Source organism: Pseudophryne corroboree, chromosome 5 (assembly GCF_028390025.1).
Source record: "Pseudophryne corroboree isolate aPseCor3 chromosome 5, aPseCor3.hap2, whole genome shotgun sequence".
NCBI lineage: Eukaryota > Metazoa > Chordata > Amphibia > Anura > Myobatrachidae > Pseudophryne > Pseudophryne corroboree.
Window position 1 is genome coordinate 788,313,108 of NC_086448.1, and position 27,221 is coordinate 788,340,328.

The 27,221-nt window shown below is 49.9% G+C and overlaps 1 protein-coding gene across 1 annotated transcript in view; it reads left to right on the forward strand.

The window, feature by feature from the left end:
* Positions 1 to 10,076: 10,076 nt before the first annotated feature.
* The window catches only part of TMEM106B (transmembrane protein 106B), a 33,779-nt gene continuing 16,634 nt past the window's right edge, over positions 10,077 to 27,221 (forward strand). Inside the window, exons 1-3 of the mRNA XM_063924406.1 lie at positions 10,077 to 10,301; positions 14,033 to 14,248; positions 24,687 to 24,750. Coding sequence (XP_063780476.1) covers positions 14,041 to 14,248; positions 24,687 to 24,750 — 272 coding nt within the window. The 5' untranslated portion in view covers positions 10,077 to 10,301; positions 14,033 to 14,040. The remainder of the gene's footprint in view (positions 10,302 to 14,032; positions 14,249 to 24,686; positions 24,751 to 27,221) is intronic.

Sequence of the window (27,221 nt, forward strand, 5' to 3'; positions counted from 1 at the left end):
CAAATGTAACTGTGACAGGGAAGGTGGCCCCGCTCAGCTCTGGGCCCCATAGCAGTTGCACTCCCTGCACTGATGGTAGATAAACCCTTGTATAGAACACATGTAACTGTGACAGGTAAGGTGGCCCCTTTCTGCTCTGGGCCCCATAGCAGCTGTACTCCCTGCATTGATGGTAGATACACCCTTGTATATAACACATGTAACTGTGACAGGTAAGGTGGCCCCTTTCTGCTCTGGGCCCCATAGCAGCTGCACCCCCTGCACCTATGGTAGATACACCCTTGTATATAACACATGGAACAGTGACAGGGAAGGTGGTTCCGCTCAGCTCTGGGCCCCATAGCAGCTGCACTCCCTGCACCTATGGTAGCTACGCCCTTGCCCAATGCATCTTTGGTTATTATTTATTTATTTATTACCAGTTATTTATATAGCGCACACATATTCCACAGCGCTTCGCAGAGAATATTTGCCCATTCACATCAGTCCCTGCCCCAGTGGAGCTTACAATCTATATTCCCTATCACATGTACACACACACACATTCACACTAGGGATAATATTGTTGGGAGCCAATTAATTTACCAGTATATTTTTGGATTGTGGAATGAAACCGGAGTACCCAGAGTAAACCCGCACAAGTATGGGGAGAATATACAAACTCCACACAGTTAGGGCCATGGTGGGAATCAAACCCATGACCTCAGTGCTGTGAGGCAGTAACGCTAACCATTACACCATCCGTACTACCCCACTAGTACTGGGGCTTGGACGATACCTTGGTCACCTCATTATCGAATAAACAACACAGTATGTAGCAATATGATTGTAACTAGAACTAACGTGTTAGTGGGAGTATCACTATTAGAAATGGCGTTTCAGGGTCTTGCTGTTGTTCATGTGAGCAGTGGTGAGAGTGTTAATCAGATGCGATTTGTGTCCAGGTCAGATGTGTCCAGAGAATAGGAGTACAGATAAGGCTGTGTTTCCCGTCTTGTGCTGTAATGCGGCCCATTCCTCTCACTTTGTGATGTGTCACATATATTACTGATGACTTATGGTTTTATCAGCTCTTACAAGGTAAATATATTGGATACTGTATTAAGGAATGAGAAATAATGTGTATAAAGTTGTAGCTTCTCCAGTTGCTGAATCAGAAGCGTATTAAAGAGCCCGAGGGAGGGGGTCTGCATGTAGATTCTAGAGGGAGGACCCGCTGCACAGCACCAGTCCGGTTGCATGGTGCACAATGTACAGCCCATACTTGCCTACTTTTGAAAACTAGTTTCAGGGAGATTCCAGGCAGCAGAATACGCCACGCAAAGCGTGGCGCGCCGTTGAGGTGGGGAAGGGGGGATGTAGTGGCATGCTTCGCCCAAAGTGCGTGTTGAGGACTACCTATTAGCGTATTTATTGACACTCCGGGGCAGTGGCGTAACTAGAAATGTTCCTCCCCCAAGCCAAAAGGGGGCATGGCTTTGTTGAAATGGGCGTGGTTTCACATAAAGGGGCGTGGCATTGCAGGAAAATACTACCTTATACCCCAGTTTTGCAACCTGCACGCCCAGACGTTAGCCACTACAGGAAAGAAAAATAATCCTGATTCATGCCCCTTACATTATTTGTCATTTTTCCTCCTTATAGTAATGCCCAGTATACATTATGCCACATACTGCAATGGCCCTTAGACATTATGCCACACACAATAATGCACATGACACAATATGCACACACCATAATGCCCCCGACACATTATGCCACACACCGTAATGCCTGTGACACATTATGCCACACACCGTAATGCCTGTGACACATTATGACAGGAATCGCAATGCCCGTTATACATTATGCTACACACTGCAATGCCCCTGATACATTATAGCACATACAATGCCTGTGACACATTATGACACACACCGCAATGACCCTGAGACATTATACCACATACCACAATGCCCGTGATATAGTATACCACACACCGTAATGCCTGACACATTATGACACACACCGCAATGTCCGTGATACATTATGCCACACACTGCAATGACCCTGAGACATTATACCACATACCACAATGCCCGTGATATAGTATACCACACACCGTAATGGCTGTGACATATACCGCAATGCCCGTTATACCCTATGCCACACACCGCAATGCCCGTTATACATTATGCCACACTGCAATGCCCCTGAGACATTATACCACATACCACAATGCCCGTGATATAGTATGACACACACCGTAATGCCTGTGACACATTATGACACACACAGCAATGCCCATTACACATTAAGTCCTACAGTAAGGCTTCTAATTACTTTTAAATTACCTGCTCGTTGCCAGGGGTTTCATGCTCTTGGTTCCATGCACGGTGCCAGGGGTTTTCATGCTCAGGGTGTCATGCTCGTTGCCAGGGGTTTCATGCACTGGGGGTCATGCTCGTTGCCAGGGGTTTCATGATCTTGGTTCCATGCTCGTTGCCAGGGGTTTCATGCACTGGGTGTCATGCTCGTTGCTAGGGGGTAATGCTTGTTGCTAGGGCTGTGTTCCCAGTGCCACATACGCCCCAAGTGCCAGGTACACACATGCCCCCAATGCCAAATATGCCCCCCCCCCAAGTGCCAGGTACATATATACCCCTCAGTGTCACATATGCCCCCTCAGTGCCACATATGCCCCCCAAGTGCCAAATAAGTTCCCCCTCCCCAGTGCCAGGTACAGCTCCCCCCCCCGCTGATTTGTGAAGGAGGGACACGGAGAGCACAGCGCGCGCCTCTTCTGTGTCTCTCCTGCGTGTCTGTTGAATGAAGTGCCGGTACGTGAGCCAATCAGAGCTCACGAACGGGCACTTCATTTAATAGACCCACCGGAGACGCAGGAGGGACACAGGAGAGGCGCGCGCTGTGCCCTCCGTGTCCCTCCTTCACAGCAGCGGCTAGGAAAGGATGGAGACAGCAGACTGACATGCGGACGGCTTGTCCGCATGTCTATCTGCTCTAAATCAGTGGTGGCGCCCCCCGCAGCCCTGCGCCTCCAAGCCACCGCGAGGGCTGCGGGGGCAGTAGTTACGCCACTGCTCAGGGGTGTGTCCTGCAATGACAGGTGAAAAGTAGTACTAAAAGCAGCAAAAAATAAAAAATAAAAAAAGGGTAATACTATAGGTACACTAGAGTAATAATACAGGTGCACTAAATTATGATACCGTGTACATTTCTGAGAAGAAACGGACAGTATATTACACCCAGTACACACAGCCAGGGCCGGAGCTTCCACTAGGCAGCTTTAGGCAGCTGCCTAGGGGCGCCAGGACCTGAGGGGGCGGCCTGCTGCAGCTGCCTAAAAAAGGTAGCATAGTCCTACCTTTCACAGCAACTGCAATCCCCCAGAATGCGTATCTTACAGTAGCCGTAGCTGCTAAGATCCCGTATTGCAGCCTCCAGCTCCACCTCCACCCGGCACAGGCAGTAACTTTGACAGCTCCTGGAGTCCCGGCTGGGGGTGACATGGAGCACTGCTCTTCATTCCAGGCTCTTCACAGACTACTCAGTTCCAACTCTGCACTGCAGCCTGCAGGTAAGGTGGCTGCACAGTGCATTCTCTGCATTGATAAGGAAAGAGAGCGAGAGCAGCGGTGGGGTGAGGGGGGGGGGGGGAGATAAGGAGCAGGCATGCACACAGTCTGGGGGGATGAGCAGCAGCATGCACACAGATTTTTTGGGGGGATAGAACAGCAGACATTTAACAGAGTAGGGGGGAGGGGGTGAGAGCAGCATGCCTTTCATCTGAAGGATGGGTAGGGGGAAGGGGCAGAAGGCAGAAGTTTTGCCTAGGGTGCCGAGTAACCTTGCACCGGCCCTGCACACAGCATATAATACATTATATTATACACAGCCCCCCTCCCCATATTGTACCCAGTACCATATTACATTACATTATACACAGCCTCACTCCCCCATATTACAGCCAGTACACCCGGTACCACATAACATTACATTATACATAGCCCCAGTCAGTGCCTTAAATAGACATTTTTTTTTAGCACTGTGTGCAAGAAACAGCATCGGTACCACCCTATAACAAAAACTGGGCAAGTGTGTGCCGTAGGCGCGTGTGCCAAAAATGTAGGGGCGTGGCTTCATGGGGAAGTGGCGTGGCCACAGAGCTCCCTTTTGCAGATTACTGCAGGCAGAACTCCATTTTACGGCTCCCGGACCGTCAGCTAATGAGAAGCTGCCACTTGGCAGCTCACGCCAGATTTTAAAAAGCCGCCCCTATTTTTGATTGGTGCTGCAGCTGGTCCGCGAGCCGGGATTGGCTGGCGGCCGCTGCCACCATTACAATGCAGCAGGGACCTGATGCTGTGGCTGGGCGAAGGCGGAAACTGGTTCCGCCTGCAATTAGAGGTGACGGAACGCAGTTCCGCCCCACTTTAACCACTGCATTACATTATACATAGCCCCAGTCCCCCATATTGCAGCCAGTACACCCGGACCCATATTTCATAAAATTATGCGCAGCCTACACAGTCCCCACAATCAGTGCCGTAACTAGGCATTTTAGCGCTGTGTGCAAGAAATGGCATTGACGCCCCCCCTATACAAGACAGGGGCAGTGCGCGCCGCAGGCGCGCAAAAAATATATAGGGGTGTGGCTTCATGGGGAAGGGTGTGGCCACAAAATAATACCAATTCATACTACGGTGCACAGTAGCGCCACTACACCAGGTAGAGCCCCTTTTACACATTACAGCAGACAGCGTCCCCCTTTTTACACATTACGACAGACAGCATCCCCTTTTTTACACATTACGGCAGACAGCGTCCCCTTTTTACACATTACGGCAGACAGCATCCCCTTTTTACACATTACGGCAGACAGCATCCCCTTTTTTACACATTACGGCAGACAGCGTCCCTTTTTACACATTACGGCAGACAGCGTGCCCTTTTTACACATTACGACAGATAGCATCCCCTTTTTTACACATTACGGCAGACAGCGTCCACTTTTTATACATTACGGCAGACAGCGTCCCTTTTTTTACACATTACGGCAGACAGCGTCCCCTTTTTACACATTACAGCAGACAGCGCCCCCCTTTTTTACACATTACGACAGCCAGTCCCTCTTTTTACACATTGCGTCCTACAGCACATGAGCTGCTTCCTTCTGGGACCTATTCACCTGCGTTACATATTACATGCCCACAGCTACCTGTATAATGACACAACCCAGACGGGGCTGCTCTCACTGCCACAGCACCATGCACAGTAGCACACCAGCACACCTTATATATTACACCAGCACACCTTATATATTACACCAGCACATCTTATATATTACAGGCCCACAGCACACCTTATAACATGCACACAGCACACCTTATATATAACATGCCCATAGCACACCTTATATATTACACCAGCACATCTTATATATTACAGGCCCACAGCACACCTTATATACAGTATTACATGACCACAGCACACCTTATATATTACATGCCCACAGCACACCTTATATATTACATGCCCACAGCTACTGAACCTGTATGATGCCCTCACTGCCACAGCACACCAGGCAGGGACACGTTGGAGCCACTGGATGTGCAAGCAAGTGGTGAGAAGTTGCCGCCCGTGCAGAGTGCATCCCGCCGCCGGTGCCCGCTCACCTTTTACTGCCTCCATGTCATGTCGGTGGGCTGCTTGAAGATGTAGAGCTGCAGCCGGTTCTTCCGCTCCCTCTCCTCCCGCTGCGCCCATTTCTGCTCTCCCCTCACTGCTGACAGACGGGCTGGGGCCGGCGGGTCTCGATAGGGTGGAGCGTCAGCAGTGTCTCTGGGATCCGGAGCAGGTGTATGTAGAGGCCGGTTAGAAGAGGAGACCCCGCCTCCAGCTGACCGCCTGTGGCAGCGCGCACTTCCCCTTTCGCTGTCAGATGCACGATCCCTGGAGCTGGCTGAGCGGGCGGGGGAGAGTATGGGGGTGTGCTGCCGATGGTGCGCCTTCAGTGCATGTGCGCTGTGGGCAAGGCACCATCGGCACACACCTAGTTACGGCACTGCCCACAATATTACACCGAGTAGCACATTACATTTCACACAGCCCCCCCCCCTATCACAGATAGTACACAGCACCATATTACATTATATTATACACCGCACAACCCCCCCCCCCCCCCCTAATATTACACCCGGTAGCACATTACATATCACACAGCCCCCCCTCCCCCTTATTACAGAAAGTACCATGTAACATTACATAATGCACAGTACACACTCCCTTCCCCTGACCACACTATACACATCCCCCCTTTCTCATAAACACCCCCAGCACATACAGCACCCACCTGGCTATGGCTGCTCCTTCCTATGAACTTAGAGCAGGGGCCGGGACAGTGTGGTGGAGGGAGGCAGCAGCACTGTGAGTGTGCAGGAACATGAGGAGGAGATGGGCTGTGTGTTACACGCAGCACTGAGTGTGGTGGGCGGAGCCAGCAGCAGTGAAGCAGAGCATTGGATGTCAGCAGACCAGCTGCTCTGCTGTTCCGCTCAGGCTGCCGGCTCTGTGTGCACACTGCACAGCAGGAGTCAGGACGGCCACCACGGACGGCTGTGACCTCTTACGTGCAGGCACCGCCCCCCGCATTTCCGGACTCGCGCATGCGCAGTCCGGCTTAACAGGGAGCTCGTTTAAAAAGCGGGAGGGCAGGCAAGGTTTGCGGGGCAGCGGGAGGCTCATTGAAAAATCGGGAGCCTCCCGCTGAATCCGGGAGGGTAGGCAAGTCTGGTACAGCCCCCCCCCCCTCCCCCCCCCCTTATCTTAAGTGCCCATGTGCTCCGCACACCCCTACTCCAGTAGCCTACCTCCCAACAAACGGATTTGGAAATTCGAGACTTGGGATGCATGCAAAAGGCACTGGGTATTCAGCATTGGGCGAGATGGTGGGGGTGTGCAGGGGGTGCCCCCAACCACCAAACACTTCCTTGTGATAACCACCCCAACACTTATCCATCTCACTGCGTTGCCAGGGGCAATTTGCAGAGAAAAGACCTGTTATTCTAGTTAAAGTTTTCCTATTGGACTACTTTGGTTCAAGACAGGAACAAGGAGCCAATAATGAAAAAAGGCAATTTTATTTCTATAGCATTATCAGGGGGCCACATTTATATTATTAATTTAATAAGGTGCACCTTTTATTTTTAAAGAGGGAAACAATTATACTGTTTGTTTTCGGTGCATTTATTTTATTTGAAACATAAAGCCACAAATAATATTATATTAATTACTAGGTGATTCATTGCGCCCTACGGGCGCTCTTCACACCGTCGTTAGGGGCTACGCCCCGTTAACCCCTGCACACCTTTGAACATACGCAGGTGCGGGGGTGTAGCGGGGAGAGAGGTGGGTATGGAGGTGGGGAGGTGCAGGTGGGGGAGGGGTGGGGGGTTTTGCGGGTTGTGGGTGATACGGTTGGGGGAAGGGGCGGGAGTGCCACGGGTGGGGGAGGGGCGTGTGCCGGGGGTGGGGGGAGGGATGTGGTGAGTGCTGCGGGTGGGGGAGGGCCGAGGGGTGCTGCAGGTGGGGGCAGGACTGCCGTGGGTGGGGGAGGGGCGGGGGGTGCTGCGGGTGTGGGTGATACGGGTGGGGGAGGGGGCGTGAGTCGGATGTGGTGGATGCCGCGGGTGGGGTGCGGATGTGGTGGATACTGTGGGTGCCGCGGGTGGGGGAGGGGTAGGTGGGGTGGAGGGTGCGGAGGTGTAGCGGGAAGGAGAGGTGGGTATGGGGGTGGGGTGGAGGAGGGGCGGGGGAGAGGTGGGTATGGGGGGTTGGGTGGGGGAGGGGCGGTGGGTGCCGCGGTTTGTGGGTGCTACGGGTGGGGGAGGGGGACCGGAGTGCCGCAAGTGGGGGAGGGGCGTGTGCCGTGAGTGAGGAACGGATGTGGTGGGTGCTGTGAGTGCCGCGGGTGGGGGAGGGGTGGGGGGTGTGCGGCGGGTGGGGGGAGGGGCGGGGAGAGTTGCAGGTGTGGGTGCAGTAGCGGATCTTGCCACGGGCAAGCAGGACTTTTGCCCGGGGCGCCGCCTTCCGGAGGGCGCCATCGCCGTCCAGAGGGCGCCGCACCAGGGCAAGATCCGCTGCGCTGGCCGCTTGTGAAGGGAAACTCTAGAGCCCTAGAGTTTCCCTTCGTGGAGAGGTCCTTTACTGTACGGTGCACGATGACGTCCATCGCGCACCGCACATTAAAGGACCTCTCCACGAAGGGTTTCACAGCGGCCAGCGGGGGGCACATTTCAGAGCGCTACAGTAGTCTGTACAGGGGGCATAAATGACCACGCCCCCTGTACGAAGCTACGCCCCCCATTGCCGCCCGGGGCGCGCAAAGCCCCAGAACCGGCCCTGTGTGGGTGCTATGGGTGGAGGAGAAAGTGCCGTGGGTGGGGGAGGGGCGGTGTGCTGCGGGTGGGGGAGGGGCGGGGAGTGTCGCGGGTGGGGGAGTTGCAGGGGGTGATTGCAGGTGTGGGTGCATCGGGTTGGGGAGGGGACGGGAGTGCCTGCGGGTGGGGGAGGGGCGGGAGTGCCGCGGGTGGGGGAGGGGTGGGGGGTGCTGCAGATGTGGGTGCATTGGGTGGGGGAGGGGGTGGGAGTGCCGCGGGTGGGGGAGGGGCGGGGGTGCCGCGGGTGGGGGAGGGGTGCTGCAGATGTGGGTGCTATGGGTGGGGGAGGGGGCGGGTGTGCTGTGGGTGGGGGAGGGGCGGGGGGAGCTGCAGGTGTGGGTGCAGGGCGTGTGCCGTGGGTGGGGGGCGGATGTTGTGGAGGCTGTGGGTGCCGCGGGTGGGGCAGGCAGAGGTCGTCCACGGCATTCTCCTCCGGACTGTGCGGCAGCTGAGCAGTCACCGGCTGCAGTGTCACCAGGGTGCAGGGAGTGTACGGGGAGGAGGGAAAGAGGGGACTGGGCGGAGATGGGGAGGGGACTGGGTGGGGATAGGCGGACCGAGGGAGAGGACTGTTTCTGACCTGCATCCAGCCACCCAGATCTGTGACTGATTCCGCCCAGCGTTAGAAATGCAGGCACAGAGTCACAAGGCTATTATATAGGAGATTTCAGGGGCTATTCAGCATTGGGCCATTTCTTTGTAGAATAGGAAGGGGGGGTGGGGGTTGGTCAGGGTTGTTTGCTCCCCATCAAGACTAGGGAACAGAGCCCCTGGGGTCTTCGGTTTCATTCCCACCAAAGCTCTAACTTTAGAGTTTGTATGTTCTCCTTGTGTTTTCGTAGGTTTCAACAGGGTACTCCAACTTCCTAACACACAGCTAAAACAGTCAAATTTACAAAGGTGTGTTAGGCGCTGGTATTGAATAATAATTTATTGTAATGATCAGTTTCAATATATTAGAGTAGCAAGCACCCATAGTGTGTTTGCGGCTATACACTGATTAAAACAAGGCCAATCTCCGATCAGACCTTAATCATAGAATGAAAAACCATATGGAGTGATGCGCTAATTGACTGATAGGTACTACACACTTACCGATTACACTGAGTGATATGAAGGATCTCTTTCATTAATGAACGATATATCGTTCATATCTTTCAGTGTGTAGGCACCAACGATAAACGATACGCGGCCCTGCGGTCGTTCATTGTTGGTGCCGGATCATTTATACATGCAAACCAATATGGACAATATCGTCCATATTAGCTTGCACTTCTATGGAGTCGGGTGACGTCAGGGGGCGCCGGGGCGTGTAGGGCCCTGAGACTCTATGGCTAACTAAACAGAAACTGCAACAATGTATAATAAACAGATAATAGCTTTATTCTAAAAATTGTTTCCTTAGAACAAACAGTGATCAAGTAAATAATATAAAATCACCGAATCAGTGCAATAATGATTTGACATTTATGAGCGCTCAACATGTAAACATTTGTCACAAAAATACTAAGATTATATACCTTCAAAAATGCACTTTTTATGTAGTTTTTTTCTTTTAGAGTATTAAATTGCAACACTGCTGTATTAACTATTTTATCTCTCTCTCTATTTGTAGGATGTAAACACAATAACTTTACACATGACTGACTGAGCCACAGCCACACCGACCTTTCACACCATGCTTCCTGCAACATGAGTCACAGTGCACACACAGGGTTAGGCAGCTTAGCAGTGTGGGTAAATTTGTCCCCGGCGTCTCCCCGTACTCCGTGACGTCAGAGGCCTGATCCACAACAACACAGAGCACAGAAGCAAGGAGGAGAGAGAGGGGGATAGTAGTGGGATCTGTGGTTACCTGGTACTGTGAGTATCCGGCTCATTGTTACTCTGTGTCCATGTCTCCCTATATCACTCCCAGGAGGGGCCTGGCTGCTGTCCCTCACCATGTACAGCTACACATAGGTAGGCTGACCATACTAGCTCTTTAACCTGGGACACTCATGAATTACACGGGTTCGGTGGCCGGCTGAGCTCAAGCCTTCATGTCACCTGGTTTTAGTCAGCCCCAGAACCTGTGTAATTCATGATTGTCCCAGTTTAAAGGGCTAGTATGGTCAGCCTACCATAGGCACCACTTACTATTGTGATTAGTGTGACCACTGGGCTTATGGCTGCTCAGTGACGTCTGATGGGCTCAGCTGATGCAGAACCTCCTGACCAGGCAACTTGTACCTCTCAGGCTGGTGTGGAACTATAAGTGTCAGCATGCAGCGCGCCATAGGCAACCAGTGTTCCTGTTGTATGAATTGCTGTAATACAGTAACCCATGTACCCAGTAACCCACCATGCCTTGTGTCCTATTGGTGAAAGTGTTACACAAATATTATTATTATTATTATTATTATTATTATTAGTGTTTTCTGGGGGTTTCAGTGACCAGCTGGCTATTAGGGACTTGTCATTGTGTGTATTGTGTCCTCTCCTGTTTAGAACTGTTCTGTATATGTGTCAGTGTAACATGCGAAGTCTCTTGTGTCTGTTCATTATCTTCAAAGTAACCTAAAACCAATAAATAAAAGCAGAAGCAGAACAGAAACACATGATATTTCTCTATAGCAAGAGCAATGGCTGGGATATTATTAGGAAGTGAAGTAGATGGTTAGAACAAAAGAGGATGTGCTAGGAAAACTCCCCCCGTCTAGTAATCTAGCACATACAGTACTATAAGATATAGGTGTATCCTGGGATCGGTGGTAAAGCAATGGGACAGATATGGTGGACACTGTCTGATTAGTGTTAAGTGCATGTACGACGGTGTAATGGTTAGCATTACTGCCTCACAGCACTGAGGTTGTGGGTTCGATTTCCACCATGGCCTTAACTGTGTGGAGTTTGTATATTCTCCCCGTACTTGCGTGGGTTTCCTCCGGGTAGTCTGGTTTCCTCCCACAATCCAAAAATATTCTGGTAGGTTAATTGGCTCAAAAAAAACAAAAATTAATCCTAGCGCGGCGCGCGCGTGTGTGTGTGTGCGTGTGTGTGCGTGTGTGTGTGCGCGCGCGTACATGTGGTAGGGAATAGATTGTAAGCTCCACTGGGGCAGGGACTAAATAAAACACAAAAAGATTTGGTCTAGGCGCTGACTTAATTTAGGGAAAATTCCCTACTAATATCTGGGTGTATTGCTGCTCCAAATGGGGCAGGGACTGATGTGAATGGGCAAATATTCTCTGTAAAGCGCTGCGGAATATGAGTGCGCTCTAGAAACAACTGGTAATAATAAATGTACAAATATTCCCTGTAAATATTCTCTGGCCGCAGCAGTAACCGCACAGTAAATGCATGACCAATAAATACTGCGAGGTCTCCTGAAACCCCCGACAACCCTGGTCACATGTTCCTTCATAGGATTCAATGGCATTGTGTGCTGTATTTATACACAACTGATTGCAGCGCTTCTAAAGGGAGGTACACATGGAGAGATGTGTGCTGAGCGATCTATCACAGAACGCTCAGCACACATCTCTCCCCCCACTCAGCATACAGCGTGATGTGTGCTGAGCGGGGGAGACGCTCACTTCACACATCGGTGAAGAGAGCGACCTGACTAGATTGTGCCTGCATGCAGGCACAATCTAGACTCAGCGAGAGTGATGTGCATGGCCCCTTTACTCCTTAGTTTGAACCTCTCAGACATTCGGCTATTTTCCAATTCTGTATTCTTCCATAAAGGGAGAAAATAATGTATTTTTATCTCCGTATTTAGCAGTTCCTCCATCCATGAGAATCAGTTACTAAATAAACAAAACAAATAAATTGTGTTTGTATTTACCTTGAAATAATTGTCCCTTTATAGTATAAATAATTTCTCTGATCATTTCATAGGTCATCATTTATTGGCTCTTGAAACGGCACAATAATAATAAGCCTGTTACTGTGTACAGAGAGGTGAATGGTTGGTTTACCGTATAACGGGGTTTATTTCTACCGGAAGCAGCTGACATTGTGGGCCTAATGCGGAGTCGATCGTAGCAGCACATTTGTTAGCAGTTGGCCAAAACCATGTGCAGTGCAGGTGGGGCAGATATAACATGTGCAAAGAGAGGAAAGGGCCCTACACATTTAACGATCCGCTGCCCGACAGCGGATACGGCTGACGGGCAACCCGGCGGCGGGAAGGGGGGGGGGGGGGGGGCAGTGACGGGGGGAGTGAAGTTTCTTCACTCCCCCCTTCACACGGCTCCATAGAAGTACAGGCAGATATGGACGAGATCGTCCATATTGGCCTGCATGCACAAGCGACGGGGCACCGGCGATGAACGAGCACGTGGCCGCGCATTGTCCATCGCTGGTGCCCCCACACTCAAGATATGAACGGTATCTCGTTCATTAATGTACGAGATCATTCATAGCTTTGAGAATTATCGCTCAGTGTGTAGGGCCTATTAGATTTGGGTGGGGTGTGTTCAAACTGAAATCTAAATTGCAGTGTAAAAATAAAGCAGCCAGTATTTACCCTGCACAGAAACAATATAACCCCCCCAAATCTAACTCTCTCTGCACATGTTACATCTGCCCCACCTGCAGTGCACATGGTTTTGCCCAACTGCTAACAAATTTGCTGCTGCGATCAACTCTGAATTACCCCCTGTGTGAGAGTCGCCAGCACTGCAGTTTTGGTGCACTGAGTAGTTGTATAAGCTGAGCAGCATTTGTCACATACCTGCTCTGTCACTTGGTATACTGTATGTATTTCTTAACTATCCTTGAAAAAGCTCCAAGAAATGACGCAGATCTTACAGAGAGTGTCTTTCATAAATTACGTCTGCTCCCACCCTAGTGGGCAGCAGCAATGCAGCTGAAATATAATGGGGGAAAAAATACCCTGCCTTTACAAAGAAAGCACGGACTGACTGTTTTTGGAAACGTCCCCTGAATAGCATTATGCACTAGTGCTATGCCAGTGATGGCCTGACTTAGGATAAGGGCTTAGCTAGTGTAAAGGCCCATATAGACGGGCCGATGCGGGGAGAGATGTGTGCTGAGCGAACCGCTCAGCACGCATCTCTCCCGCCGCTCAGCAAAGCGCAATGTGTGCTGAGCGTGCGGGGGCAGACGGGGGGGCCGCTCACTTCACCCAGCGGTTGAAGTGAGCGACCCAATCTAGCAGCAGCGATAGCGATGCGCGGGGCTGCGCATTGCTATCGCTGTAAGGGGTACACACGGAGCGATCAGGCTTATATTCTAAGCAATCTAGTCAGATTGCTTAGAATATCACTCTCCAGAATACCCCCCTTTAGTGTTCCAGCAAGTAATGCTTTCCTTTGCTAAATTTTGCACCACAGGCCCCCCCCCCCCCCCCTAATCGAAGTTCCTTCATTATTTGTATGAATATTTATGAGAAGGTGGCCTGTAAATTCACTGGGGACCAGGGACATCACTGTGACACGAGGCACAAAGTACTCATCTGCACCATATGTCGGTGACCAGGCACTTTGTATTGTGGTGGAAATCCCGGCAAAGCACTAGTGACATTCGTGTGAAGACTTTGCATTTTTTTGTTCTGCTCACAAACACTTTCTGTTTTCTTGTAGTAATAATTATGGGGAAGTCGTACTCCCACATGCCGCCGCAGAAGGACGGGCTGAAGGAGACCTGCTTGCCATCAGATGACACCAGCGCCTTGGTTAGCTCGGACGCACACGAAGAGAGCAGGAACGGGGATGTGTCCCACTTCCCTTACGTGGAGTTTACCGGGAAGGATAGTGTGACCTGTGCCACGTGTCAGGGCACAGGACGCATCCCGAGAGGTGAGAGTGGGTTTATACGTACTCTGGGATCATTTATTTCTTTTTATTGAAAACTCCACCTGTCCCTATATGGGTCAGACTTCTGTTACCGGAATTTTTTGTTGCTGCTCCCTGCCTCCTCTACCCTCGTTGGCAATGGCTGCGTTTGCTTATTGGGGCATTACAGAATATAGATGTTTCAAAGTCATCGACCAATCAGCTGCATTGACAGTAATTTGGTTCAGCCTTTGTACATTTCATCACAAGGCTCTTGTGTCGGAAAAGTGCCCGTATAATGGAAAAATGTTTTGTTTTTATTTTTTCAAAAAGATATATTATCTACAACATTTATACAATGTAAAATGAGCATCGGCCGGCGTACTTTATAATATCCTGATTTTAACACAATTAAAATTCAGCAGCGCAAATAACAATATATTGCTCAAAAGATCATGGCGGCTATGGTGATGCTGGGACTAGAGGCGTAGCTATGCGCATTGGGGCCCCATAGCACAGTTAGCCAGGGCCCCCCATCCCCCCCCCCCCTTCCGCTCTGCCCCGCCCCGCTTGACTGCAAGAGGCACCCTCTCCCAGCGGGTGGGCACTCACCAATAGGGCGCCGTTTTCTGAAGTGTGCTGCTGCCTCATCTGCTGCTCTCCCGGCCAGCTCCATCTAGAGGAGGAGGAGGTGGACGCTGAGAGGAGGAGGAGGTGGACTCTGAGAGGATGAGTGGTGGACGCTGAGAGGAGGACTGGTGCCCGTGGTCCAATGATGTCCCTACAGACTCAGCCACGCCTCCTCCCAGCGTTAGTTAGGACTCAGGAGAGGCGGAGCCAGCCGGGGGTGCAGCAGCACAGCATGAGCACACTTCTAGTGTAAAAGCAGCCGGTGCAGGGGAAGGGCAGGGTCCCAGAGACAGGTCGGGGCCCCATAGCAACCGCATCCCCTGCACCTATGGTAGCTACGCCCATGGCTGGGACGCTCGCGCTGTATCCGGCGGTAAGGTTCTCTCTGTGGTACCGGCAAGGACTGGTGCCTTGCGGAAACAATAGGCACAGCGGTAGCGGGGAATCGTCCTTGCCTGCACCACAGAGAGCACCTTACCGCCGGACATATACCAGCGCTTTTCTTCTTTGTAAATATTTCATGGTAGTTTTGGGTTGAGTATATCCATAGAAAAGCAGCAGGTGTTTGTGCAAACTAATACAGGATACTCAACCTGTAGGCGCCTGATCAATTGTTGTTTTTACTTCACTGCCAGATATGACTAGCGGCCAACTCAGGGAGGTTCCAGGCACCTGACTACTGCTGGCTGGAGGAGAGGGGCTACCGAAATAATGTATTCTGTTCCCTTAAACACTTGGGAGGAGAATTTAATTGTGGCCGATGTACCAAGAGATCGCTGTGGTGTCCCGTCTGCACACATTACCATTTGTTACTGTAGTAAGAGGAGTAAGGATTGGAGATAGTGGTCGCACAAAATGCCATTTACTTGCTCTTCCCTGGTTTATGCCCAAATCCCCTCCAGCTACTTCTGCCACGACCTCTGCACTCACTGCACTACTATTGTTATATTGATCAGGTACCGTCACTCACCGGGTGTAGCCTGTAACATGCCTACTGTATTTGGCTTTGTCACAGCAGCAGTGTTTATTTCAGGGTTCTCCTGTACCTGGAACCTAAGTGACTCCATACCTCATGTACAGTATGATGTAGGCTCAGCAGATAGGGTCATAGTTTGGAACTCTATGGACTCTTTACAGACCCCATGTATTACTATGGGGGATTGGAGAACAGTGAGAAGCAAGGTGCAGACTTTCAGGTACTGAGCCTTGGGAAAAATATTAAAATAAACATCTCCGAAAGGAGCGGAGACTTCTGGGAAATGTCATTGACATGTTATGAGTCGATGCCTTGCCCAGTGGGGGTTGGGACTTGTGCTGACGTAGAACATCCCCCTCCAGAGAGGTCTGTTGTTTGTGCGCCCGAGATACTTTGGTCTGGTTTAGTGTCCGCCTCTATAGCCACAGCAGATATGTTCCCCAAATCCCACACCCGTAGCCCGCTGTGTTGTCACCTGGGGAACATCCATTGGCTGTATTGTGTAGTACACACACGTGTGATGTATATAGGGGACATTCTGTGCTGATAGCTTGGTGTAAGAGAGAACAACTAGCAGTTACGACTAGAGTTGACCAGTACGACTAGAGTTGATGCTGCACATCATCCACCTGGACCGCCATCCGGATCACTACCACCTCCAAGGCAGCTATTTGTGCAGTTAGAGGATGACTGTTGCACACAGAGGCTATTGGCAGTCCACTTCCAACTGTACCCTCTGCCTTATCTGGTACCATTGTAAGCCTGCGAGCAGGGTTCTCTTACCTCTTTGTCTGTTAGTTAATATCCAGTCCCGTTTTATTATTGTGTTCTTCCCAATTGTAGAGCACAGTATGCAGGCTCTATATAAGTAACTGTTAATAAATAATCATCAAGGTTCCCTGTCGTTTACAGCCGGCACACTCTGAAATGTCTGTCCAGTTTTAGCTGCAATATTACATTATGATTGTGCACTTTAACCACTTGCCTGGTGTGGTCGCATCAGATGCGACCATGCCAGGCTGGGCTTACCCTGACATGATCATATCTGATGCGACCAGTTAGAAACGCCCACTGGATAGCTGCTGGAAGATAATCTTCCAGCAGCTGCCACTCTCAGAGGGACCTCCCGACCCCTCTGCTTCCTGGATCCCTCCTCCAGTGCCTGTCCTGCAGCTGATCACTGCTGATTGGGCTGAGATTTGCCTCCACTGGGGAAATGTAAATGAAACTGCTCTCACCTTTCCTATGCACACCTGGCGGCTGCAGAGAGAGGAGCAGATGCTGGGGAAGAGCAAAGCCCCGATTATCGGTGATCTAATATACATTGGCCACAGTGCTTGAAAGAAATTGATATTCAGTCATAAAAAATTTTTTAAAAATTGCACAGTTTTTGGAAAAAATATTAGCCAATGAAGTGGTTAAGGGGAGAATGGAGGAACCGCTGACGGCATATATACTCCATGGCGTAATAATTATAGTAACCAGCAGCTACACACTTACCCATCACTTAGCCTAGTGACTGGAAAGAGGAAGAGACGAAGTTGCAACAGACGGCAGATTCCTCACTCACTCCCTCTGTGTGTCTTTATTACACGTATCTGAGTGGTGACAGGGATTTACCAGTAGTTATTGTCACACAGTCTGTTTTATGAAGCCAGTCACAGTCTAAATAAAATGCACATTTGGCCTGATTTGGAGGTGCATGTAATGTTTATGAATTTGGGTGCAATTGCTGTGGACTTGGTTAGGCAAATATAGGAGGCGTGGGTGGAACAAAACTCCAGGTTGCGGCTTCTAGCCCTGGATGGGATAGGCTCAGGATGAGCGCTGTTATCTGTAATAAGTCTCCACCATTGTCTAAGGGTACTGGCATGTCATTGCTAGTTGAATTCATTTAAGGCTGTAAGAACAAATAGTTGGATAAACTCGAAATTGTCCCCGTATTTTCTGTATTGCATTGTCCCAGCGCTGACATCTATTATTTCATAAAATCATGAACTTCTTGTCTTGTTTTGTTTTAATACTAGACACAGGCTGGCAGTGTGTGCTGGGACTTGTAGTTCTCGGCAAGCTGCAGATTGACTAAGATTACCCAGAATGTTGGCGGCAGGTGTACAGACAAAGCAAATCGATGGCCTCCCCTTTATAAGTGTACAGATGACATGAAACGCGTTGGTATGGGCCGGGATGGTGACTACATCCCAACGAGACTAGTATATTGTAAAGATAATGTGTAACGGAAATTATATGATTGAAAAAGGTCAACTTGGATTTACAGTGTTCTTGCTGTATTTTACAGTATCGCTCAGAGAATTAGCAGATGTGACTTGTAGCCTGTGTCGCATGTGATCGCAGGACTTGGTTCTTTGAGAGGCACCCAGTTTCTCTAACGTCCTAGTGGATGCTGGGGACTCCGAAAGGACCATGGGGAATAGCGGCTCCGCAGGAGACTGGGCACAAAAGTAAAAAGCTTTAGGACTACCTGGTGTGCACTGGCTCCTCCCCCTATGACCCTCCTCCAAGCCTCAGTTAGATTTTTGTGCCCGAACGAGACGGGTGCAGGCTAAGGGGCTCTCCTGAGCTGCTTAGTGTAAAAGTTTAAAGTAGGTTTTTTATTTTCAGTGAGACCTGCTGGCAACAGGCTCACTGCACCGAGGGACTAAGGGGAGAAGAAGCGAACTCACCTGCGTGCAGAGTGGATTGGGCTTCTTAGGCTACTGGACATTAGCTCCAGAGGGACGATCACAGGCCCAGCCATGGATGGGTCCCAGAGCCGCGCCGCCGGCCCCCTTACAGAGACAGAAGACTGAAGAGGTCCGGAAAATCGGCGGCAGAAGACGTCCTGTCTTCAATAAGGTAGCGCACAGCACTGCAGCTGTGCGCCATTGCTCTCAGCACACTTCACACTCCGGTCACTGAGGGTGCAGGGCGCTGGAGGGGGGCGCCCTGAGACGCAATAAAAACACCTTTTTTGGCAAAAAATACATCACATATAGCTCCTGGGCTATATGGATGCATTTAACCCCTGCCAATTTTTACATAAAAAAGCGGGAGAAAGGCCGCCGAAAAGGGGGCGGAGCCTATCTCCTCAGCACACTGGCGCCATTTTTTCCTCACAGCTCCGTTGGAGGAAGGCTCCCTGACTCTCCCCTGCAGTCCTGCACTACAGAAACAAGGTAAAACAAGAGAGGGGGGGCACTAAATTGGCATATTAATATATACAGCAGCTATATTAGGGAAAAACACTTATATAAGGTTATCCCTGTATATATATAGCGTTCTGGTGTGTGCTGGCAAACTCTCCCTCTGTCTCCCCAAAGGGCTAGTGGGGTCCTGTCCTCTATCAGAGCATTCCCTGTGTGTTTGCTGTGTGTCGGTACGTTGTGTCGACATGTATGAGGAGGAAAATGGTGTGGAGGCGGAGCAATTGCCTGTGTTAGTGATGTCACCCCCTAGGGAGTCGACACCTGACTGGATGGTCTTATGGAAAGAATTACGTGATAGTGTCAGCACTTTACAAAATACTGTTGACGACATGAGACAGCCGGCAAATCAGTTAATACCTGTACAGGCGTCTCAAACACCGTCAGGGGCTCTAAAGCGCCCGTTACCTCAGGTCGATACAGACACAGACACGGACACTGACTCCAGTGTCGACGGTGAGGAAACAAACGTATTTTCCAGTAGGGCCACACGTTACATGATCACGGCAATGAAGGAGGTTTTGAACATTTCTGATACTACAAGTACCACAAAAAAGGGTATTATGTGGGGTGTGAAAAAACTACCCGTAGTTTTTCCCGAATCAGATGAATTAAATGAGGTGTGTGATGAAGCGTGGGTTTCCCCCGATAAAAAACTGCTAATTTCTAAAAAGTTATTGGCATTATACCCTTTCCCGCCAGAGGTTAGGGCGCGTTGGGAAACACCCCCTAGGGTAGATAAGGCGCTCACACGCTTATCAAAACAAGTGGCGTTACCGTCTCCTGATACGGCCGCCCTCAAGGAACCAGCTGATAGGAAGCTGGAAAATATCCTTAAAAGTATATACACACATACTGGTATTATACTGCGACCAGCAATCGCCTCAGCCTGGATGTGCAGTGCTGGGGTGGCTTGGTCGGATTCCCTGACTGAAAATATTGATACCCTGGACAGGGACAATATATTATTGACTATAGAGCATTTAAAGGATGCATTTCTATATATGCGAGATGCACAGAGGGATATTTGCACTCTGGCATCAAGAGTAAGTGCGATGTCCATTTCTGCCAGAAGAGGATTATGGACGCGATAGTGGTCAGGGGATGCGGATTCCAAACGGCATATGGAAGTATTGCCGTATAAAGGGGAGGAGTTATTTGGGGTCGGTCTATCGGACCTGGTGGCCACGGCAACGGCTGGGAAATCCACCTTTTTACCCCAAGTCACCTCGCAGCAGAAAAAGATACCGCCTTTTCAGGCTCAGTCCTTTCGTCCCCATAAGGGCAAGCGGGCAAAAGGCCACTCATATCTGCCCCGGGGCAGAGGAAGGGGAAAAAGACTGCAGCAGACAGCCTCTTCCCACGAACAGAAGCCCTCCCCCGCTTCTGCCAAGTCCTCAGCATGACGCTGGGGCCTTACAAGCGGACTCAGGCACGGTGGGGGCCCGTCTCAAGAATTTCAGCGCGCAGTGGGCTCACTCGCAAGTGGACCCCTGGATCCTGCAGGTAGTATCTCAGGGGTACAAATTGGAATTCGAGACGTCTCCCCCTCGCCGGTTCCTGAAGTCTGCTTTACCAACGTCTCCCCCCGACAGGGAGGCGGTATTGGAAGCCATTCACAAGCTGTATTCCCAGCAGGTGATAATCAAGGTACCCCTCCTACAACAGGGAAAGGGGTATTATTCCACGCTGTTTGTGGTACCGAAGCCGGACGGCTCGGTGAGACCTATTTTAAATCTGAAATCCTTGAACACTTACATAAAAAGGTTCAAGTTCAAGATGGAGTCACTCAGAGCAGTGATAGCGAACCTGGAAGAAGGGGACTATATGGTGTCGTTGGACATCAAAGATGCTTACCTCCATGTCCCAATTTGCCCTTCTCACCAAGGGTACCTCAGGTTTGTGGTACAGAACTGTCACTATCAGTTTCAGACGCTGCCGTTTGGATTGTCCACGGCACCCCGGGTCTTTACCAAGGTAATGGCCGAAATGATGATTCTTCTTCGAAGAAAAGGCGTCTTAATTATCCCTTACTTGGACGATCTCCTGATAAGGGCAAGGTCCAGAGAACAGTTAGAGGTCGGAGTAGCACTATCTCAAGTAGTACTACGACAGCACGGATGGATTCTAAATATTCCAAAATCGCAGCTGATTCCGACGACACGTCTGCTGTTCCTAGGGATGATTCTGGACACAGTACAGAAAAAGGTGTTTCTCCCGGAAGAGAAAGCCAGGGAGTTATCCGACCTAGTCAGGAACCTCCTCTAAGACCAGGCCAAGTGTCAGTACATCAATGCACAAGGGTCCTGGGAAAGATGGTGGCTTCTTACGAAGCGATTCCATTCGGCAGATTCCACGCAAGAACCTTTCAGTGGGATCTGCTGGACAAATGGTCCGGATCGCATCTTCAAATGCATCAGCGGATAACCCTGTCTCCAAGGACAAGGGTGTCTCTCCTGTGGTGGTTACAGAGTGCTCATCTCCTAGAGGGCCGCAGATTCGGCATTCAGGATTGGGTCCTGGTGACCACGGATGCCAGCCTGAGAGGCTGGGGAGCAGTCACACAGGGAAGAAATTTCCAGGGCTTGTGGTCAAGCATGGAAACGTCACTTCACATAAATATCCTGGAACTAAGGGCCATTTACAATGCCCTAAGTCAGGCAAGACCTCTGCTTCAGGGTCAGCCGGTGTTGATCCAGTCGGACAACATCACGGCAGTCGCAAACAGACAGGGCGGCACAAGAAGCAGGAGGGCAATGATGGAAGTGGCAAGGATTCTTCGCTGGGCGGAAAATCATGTGATAGCACTGTCAGCAGTGTTCATTCCGGGAGTGGACAACTGGGAAGCAGACTTCCTCAGCAGACACGATCTTCACCCGGGGGAGTGGGGACTTCACCCAGAAGTCTTCCACATGATTGTGAACCGTTGGGAAAAACCAAAGGTGGACATGATGGCGTCCCGCCTCAACAAAAAACTGGACAGATATTGCGCCAGGTGAAGGGACCCTCAGGCAATAGCTGTGGACGCTCTGGTAACACCGTGGGTGTACCAGTCAGTATATGTGTTCCCTCCTCTTCCTCTCATACCAAAAGTACTGAGAATCATGAGAAGGAGAGGAGTAAAGACTATACTCGTGGCTCCGGATTGGCCAAGAAGGACTTGGTACCCGGAAATTCAAGAGATGCTCACGGAAGACCCGTGGCCTCTACCTCTAAGAAAGGACCTGCTCCAGCAGGGACCATGTCTGTTCCAAGACTTACCGCGGCTGCGTTTGATGGCATGGCGGTTGAACGCCGGATCCTGAAGGAAAAAGGCATTCCGGATGCAGTCATCCCTACCCTGATCAAAGCCAGGAAGGATGTAACCGTACAACATTATCACCGTATTTGGCGTAAATATGTTGCGTGGTGCGAGGCCAGGAAGGCCCCTACAGAGGAATTTCAACTGGGTCGATTCCTGCATTTCCTGCAAACAGGACTGTCTATGGGCCTCAAATTAGGGTCCATTAAGGTTCAAATTTCGGCCCTGTCAATATTCTTCCAAAAAGAACTAGCTTCTGTTCCTGAAGTTCAGACGTTTGTCAAGGGAGTACTGCATATACAGCCTCCTTTTGTGCCTCCAGTGGCACCTTGGGATCTCAATGTAGTTTTGGGATTCCTCATCACTGTGGACTTAAAATATCTCACATGGAAAGTGGTAATGCTGTTAGCCCTGGCTTCAGCCAGGCGTGTCTCAGAATTGGCGGCTTTATCCTATAAAAGCCCTTACCTAATTTTTCATACGGACAGGGCAGAATTGAGGACTCGTCCTCAATTTCTCCCTAAGGTGGTTTCAGCATTTCACTTAAACCAGCCTATTGTGGTGCCTGCGGCTACTAGGGACTTGGAGGATTCCAAGTTACTGGACGTAGTCAGGGCCCTGAAAATATATGTTTCCAGGACGGCTGGAGTCAGAAAATCTGATTCGCTGTTTATCCTGTATGCACCCAACAAGCTGGGTGCTCCTGCTTCTAAGCAGACGATTGCTCGTTGGATTTGTAGTACAATTCAGCTTGCACATTCTGTGGCAGGCCTGCCACAGCCAAAATCTGTAAAAGCCCATTCCACACGGAAAGTGGGCTCATCTTGGGCGGCTGCCTGAGGGGTCTCGGCTTTACAACTTTGCCGAGCAGCTACTTGGTCAGGGGCAAACACGTTTGCTAAATTCTACAAATTTGATACCCTGGCTGAGGAGGACCTGGAGTTCTCTCATTCGGTGCTGCAGAGTCATCCGCACTCTCCCGCCCGTTTGGGAGCTTTGGTATAATCCCCATGGTCCTTTCGGAGTCCCCAGCATCCACTAGGACGTTAGAGAAAATAAGAATTTACTTACCGATAATTCTATTTCTCATAGTCCGTAGTGGATGTTGGGCGCCCATCCCAAGTGCGGATTGTCTGCATTACTTGTACATAGTTATTGTTACAAAAATCGGGTTATTGTTGTTGTGAGCCATCTTTTCAGAGGCTCCTTCTGTTATCATGCTGTTAACTGGGTTCAGATCACAAGTTGTACGGTGTGATTGGTGTGGCTGGTATGAGTCTTACCCGGGATTCAAAATCCTTCCTTATTGTGTACGCTCGTCCGGGCACAGTGTCCTAACTGAGGCTTGGAGGAGGGTCATAGGGGGAGGAGCCAGTGCACACCAGGTAGTCCTAAAGCTTTTTACTTTTGTGCCCAGTCTCCTGCGGAGCCGCTATTCCCCATGGTCCTTTCGGAGTCCCCAGCATCCACTACGGACTATGAGAAATAGAATTATCGGTAAGTAAATTCTTATTTTTTCTGGCCTCCTAATGCATAGCAGTCATTTCTTCTCTGCTTCCTGATTGGTCACGCTGCTTTGTAACAAGTGGCTCATTATGCGCTACTTGACTTACACAGTGCGTAACGCCCAAAGGGTTAAAAATCTGTAAAATAAAAATATCACGTGATAAATGCTGACCAGAAGCTGTTTGGCAAGTCCAGATTCCCTCATTCCATTGTTATTTATCCCAGAGATCAAATAATGTTACAGAAACATTCTCCACGTATGTAGTGACTTATGGGCTTCCGTTAAAGAGATATCCATCTGTAAGCTATAGTCTTCCAGTAACACAGTCAGCCACTTGCAGACCATCACACAACCTGCTATCTTGATGCCAGTGAGGTGAGGAGAGAGGTCTCTGAGCACAGTGTTGTGCCTAGGAGCAGCCGGACCTTTAAATCCATGGTTGCCAATTCCTGCTGTCAGTGTGGGGAACATCTAGGGTTGGAAGAGGTCGTCATTCAGTTAATGGTAAAAAAAAAAAAAAAAAGTGCAACAAAATGATTCACGAGATTCCCTGAGATGTTTGAGGCGCTGAGCGGTTCTGCACTGGTGGAACTGAGCGGTCTTTTGTAAGCACTTGTCTCCACCATCCATGTCATCTTCATCACATATGAGGTAAAGAACAGATATCCTTCTACCTTTGTCTGGTTAAAAAGGCAAATTGTATCTGTCTTTGGAGTTGGATGTTTTCCTATGTACATGCTGCATTCTGTAATCCGCTGTCACACTGACCATACATAATCCATAGCTGCTTTGATCATGTTTTCATTTTCAAAAAAAGTCTCTTGTCATTTATTTTCTTGTTACAGGCCGTGAAAATCAGCTCGTGGCTCTGATTCCGTACAGTGATCAAAGACTTCGTCCCAGGCGAACGTAAGTAAATTGTAGCCGAGTTGAAGACTAAAATATCAAGAACAAAAGTTTTGCTCCAGCGAGTCAGGCCCCCTCCATTTTTATTGGTGTCACTACTAGAAGTTTTTGTGGCTGACAGCCGATGAACCTCTGCACTTAATGTTTTCTAGCATCCTTTAATTTGTATTGTATTTCCCTATAAGTAAATCTATTTTCAGGAAATCTCACAAGCAGCTGTAGCAGCATGAGCATGAATGTGGTAAAAAAAAAAAAAAAAATATTTCTTTTTGAGCAAGGCTGGTGGGACACTGGACTATGGGATTGCAGGTTCGGCTAGAGCTAGGCACTTGAACTGTAACTTTAATTCTATGCTCCTCCCCCCTGCAACCCCATTATGACAAGTCTTCTTTAGGTTGCACCCGGAGCAGAGTGTGTTTTAGGGGCTGCTCTGCAGCCCTTACTGTAGGTCTTCCTTATGGCTATTGCCTCAGCTCGGCGAATTGGGGGCTTTGTCTTGCAGTCACTACCAATTCCAGGCCATACCTTCCAGAATAGCAGTGTCTGAGCCAGTCATCAAGATGATGTCTGTGGTGACGAGCTTATTGCACAAAGGAGGTACCACGGTCATAACTTATTTGGATGATCTGTTTGTGAAAGCTTTGAAGTTCCAACAGCACCTAGATCGCATGGTTCAAATATTTTGGGATCACCGTTGATATTGAATTTGGAAAAGTCTTCAGTTTCTGGGGGTGGTCTTTGACACCTCTCTCCAGCGAGTTTTCTTGCCTGAGTCCACAGCACAGACCCTGCAGAACTTGATTGTTGTGCATGAAGCTGTTGAGAATGATGGTCTCCACCTTTGAGATCATTTAGTATGCCAATTTTCCATTCACGGGAATACCAGGCTCTCACCTTGGTTTCTCGTTCTGTCCAACAGAACTCGTCAGTTTACAGTGGTGGCCAGTTTCCGATCATTTCCAAGGACAATCCTTGGTCACTCCAAAATTGGGTAATTTCTCTAACGTCCTAAGTGGATGCTGGGGACTCCGTCAGGACCATGGGGTTTAGCGGCTCCGCAGGAGACAGGGCACAATAATAAAAGCTTTAGGATCAGGTGGTGTGCACTGGCTCCTCCCCCTATGACCCTCCTCCAAGCCCCAGTTAGATCTTTGTGCCCGGCCGAGAAGGGTGCAATCTAGGTGGCTCTCCTGAGCTGCTTAGAATAAAAGTTTAAGTTAGGTTTTTTATTTTCAGTGAGTCCTGCTGGCAACAGGCTCACTGCTACGAGGGACTTAGGGGAGAGAAGTAAACTCACCTGCGTGCAGGATGGATTTGCTTCTTAGGCTACTGGACACCATTAGCTCCAGAGGGAGTCGGAACACAGGTCTCACCCTGGGGTTCGTCCCAGAGCCGTGCCGCCGACCCCCCTTGCAGATGCCGAAGTTGAAGAGGTCCAGAAACAGGCGGCAGAAGACTTTCAGTCTTCATAAGGTAGCGCACAGCACTGCAGCTGTGCGCCATTGTTGTCAGCACACTTCATACCAGCGGTCACTGAGGGTGCAGGGCGCTGGGGGGGGGCGCCCTGGGCAGCAATGTATTATACCTTTTTTATGGCTAAAATACATCACATATAGCCCTTGAGGCTATATGGATGTATTTAACCCCTGCCAGATCTCACAAACTCCGGGAGAAGAGCCCGCCGTTTTAGGGGGCGGGGCCTATTCTCCTCAGCACACGGCGCCATTTTCCTGCTCAGCTCTGCTGTGAGGAAGGCTCCCAGGCTCTCCCCTGCACTGCACTACAGAAACAGGGTTAAAACAGAGAGGGGGGGCACTTATTTGGCGATATGATTACATATGTGAAAATGCTATAAGGGAAAACGCTTGTATAAGGGGTTGTCCCTGTATAATTATAGCGTTTTTGGTGTGTGCTGGCAAACTCTCCCTCTGTCTCCCCAAAGGGCTAGTGGGGTCCTGTCCTCTATCAGAGCATTCCCTGTGTGTGTGCTGTGTGTCGGTACGTGTGTGTCGACATGTAGGAGGACGATGTTGGTGAGGAGGCGGAGCAAATTGCCTGTATTGGTGATGTCACTCTCTAGGGAGTCGACACCGGAATGGATGGCTTATTTAGGAATTACGTGATAATGTCAACACGATGCAAGGTCGGGTGACGACATGAGACGGCCGGCAAACAAATTAGTACCTGTCCAGGCGTCTCAGACACCGTCAGGGGCTTGTAAAAACGCCCATTTACCTCAGTTGGTCGACACAGACACGGACACTGACTTCAGTGTCGACGGTGAAGAAACAAACTTATTTTCCTTTAGGGCCACACGTTACATGTTAAGGGCAATGAAGGAGGTGTTACATATTTCTGATACTACAAGTACCACAAATAAGGGTATTATGTAGGGTGGGAATAATCTACTTGTAGTTTTTCCTGAATCAGATAAATTAAAGTGTGTGATGATACGTGGGTTTCCTCCGATAGAA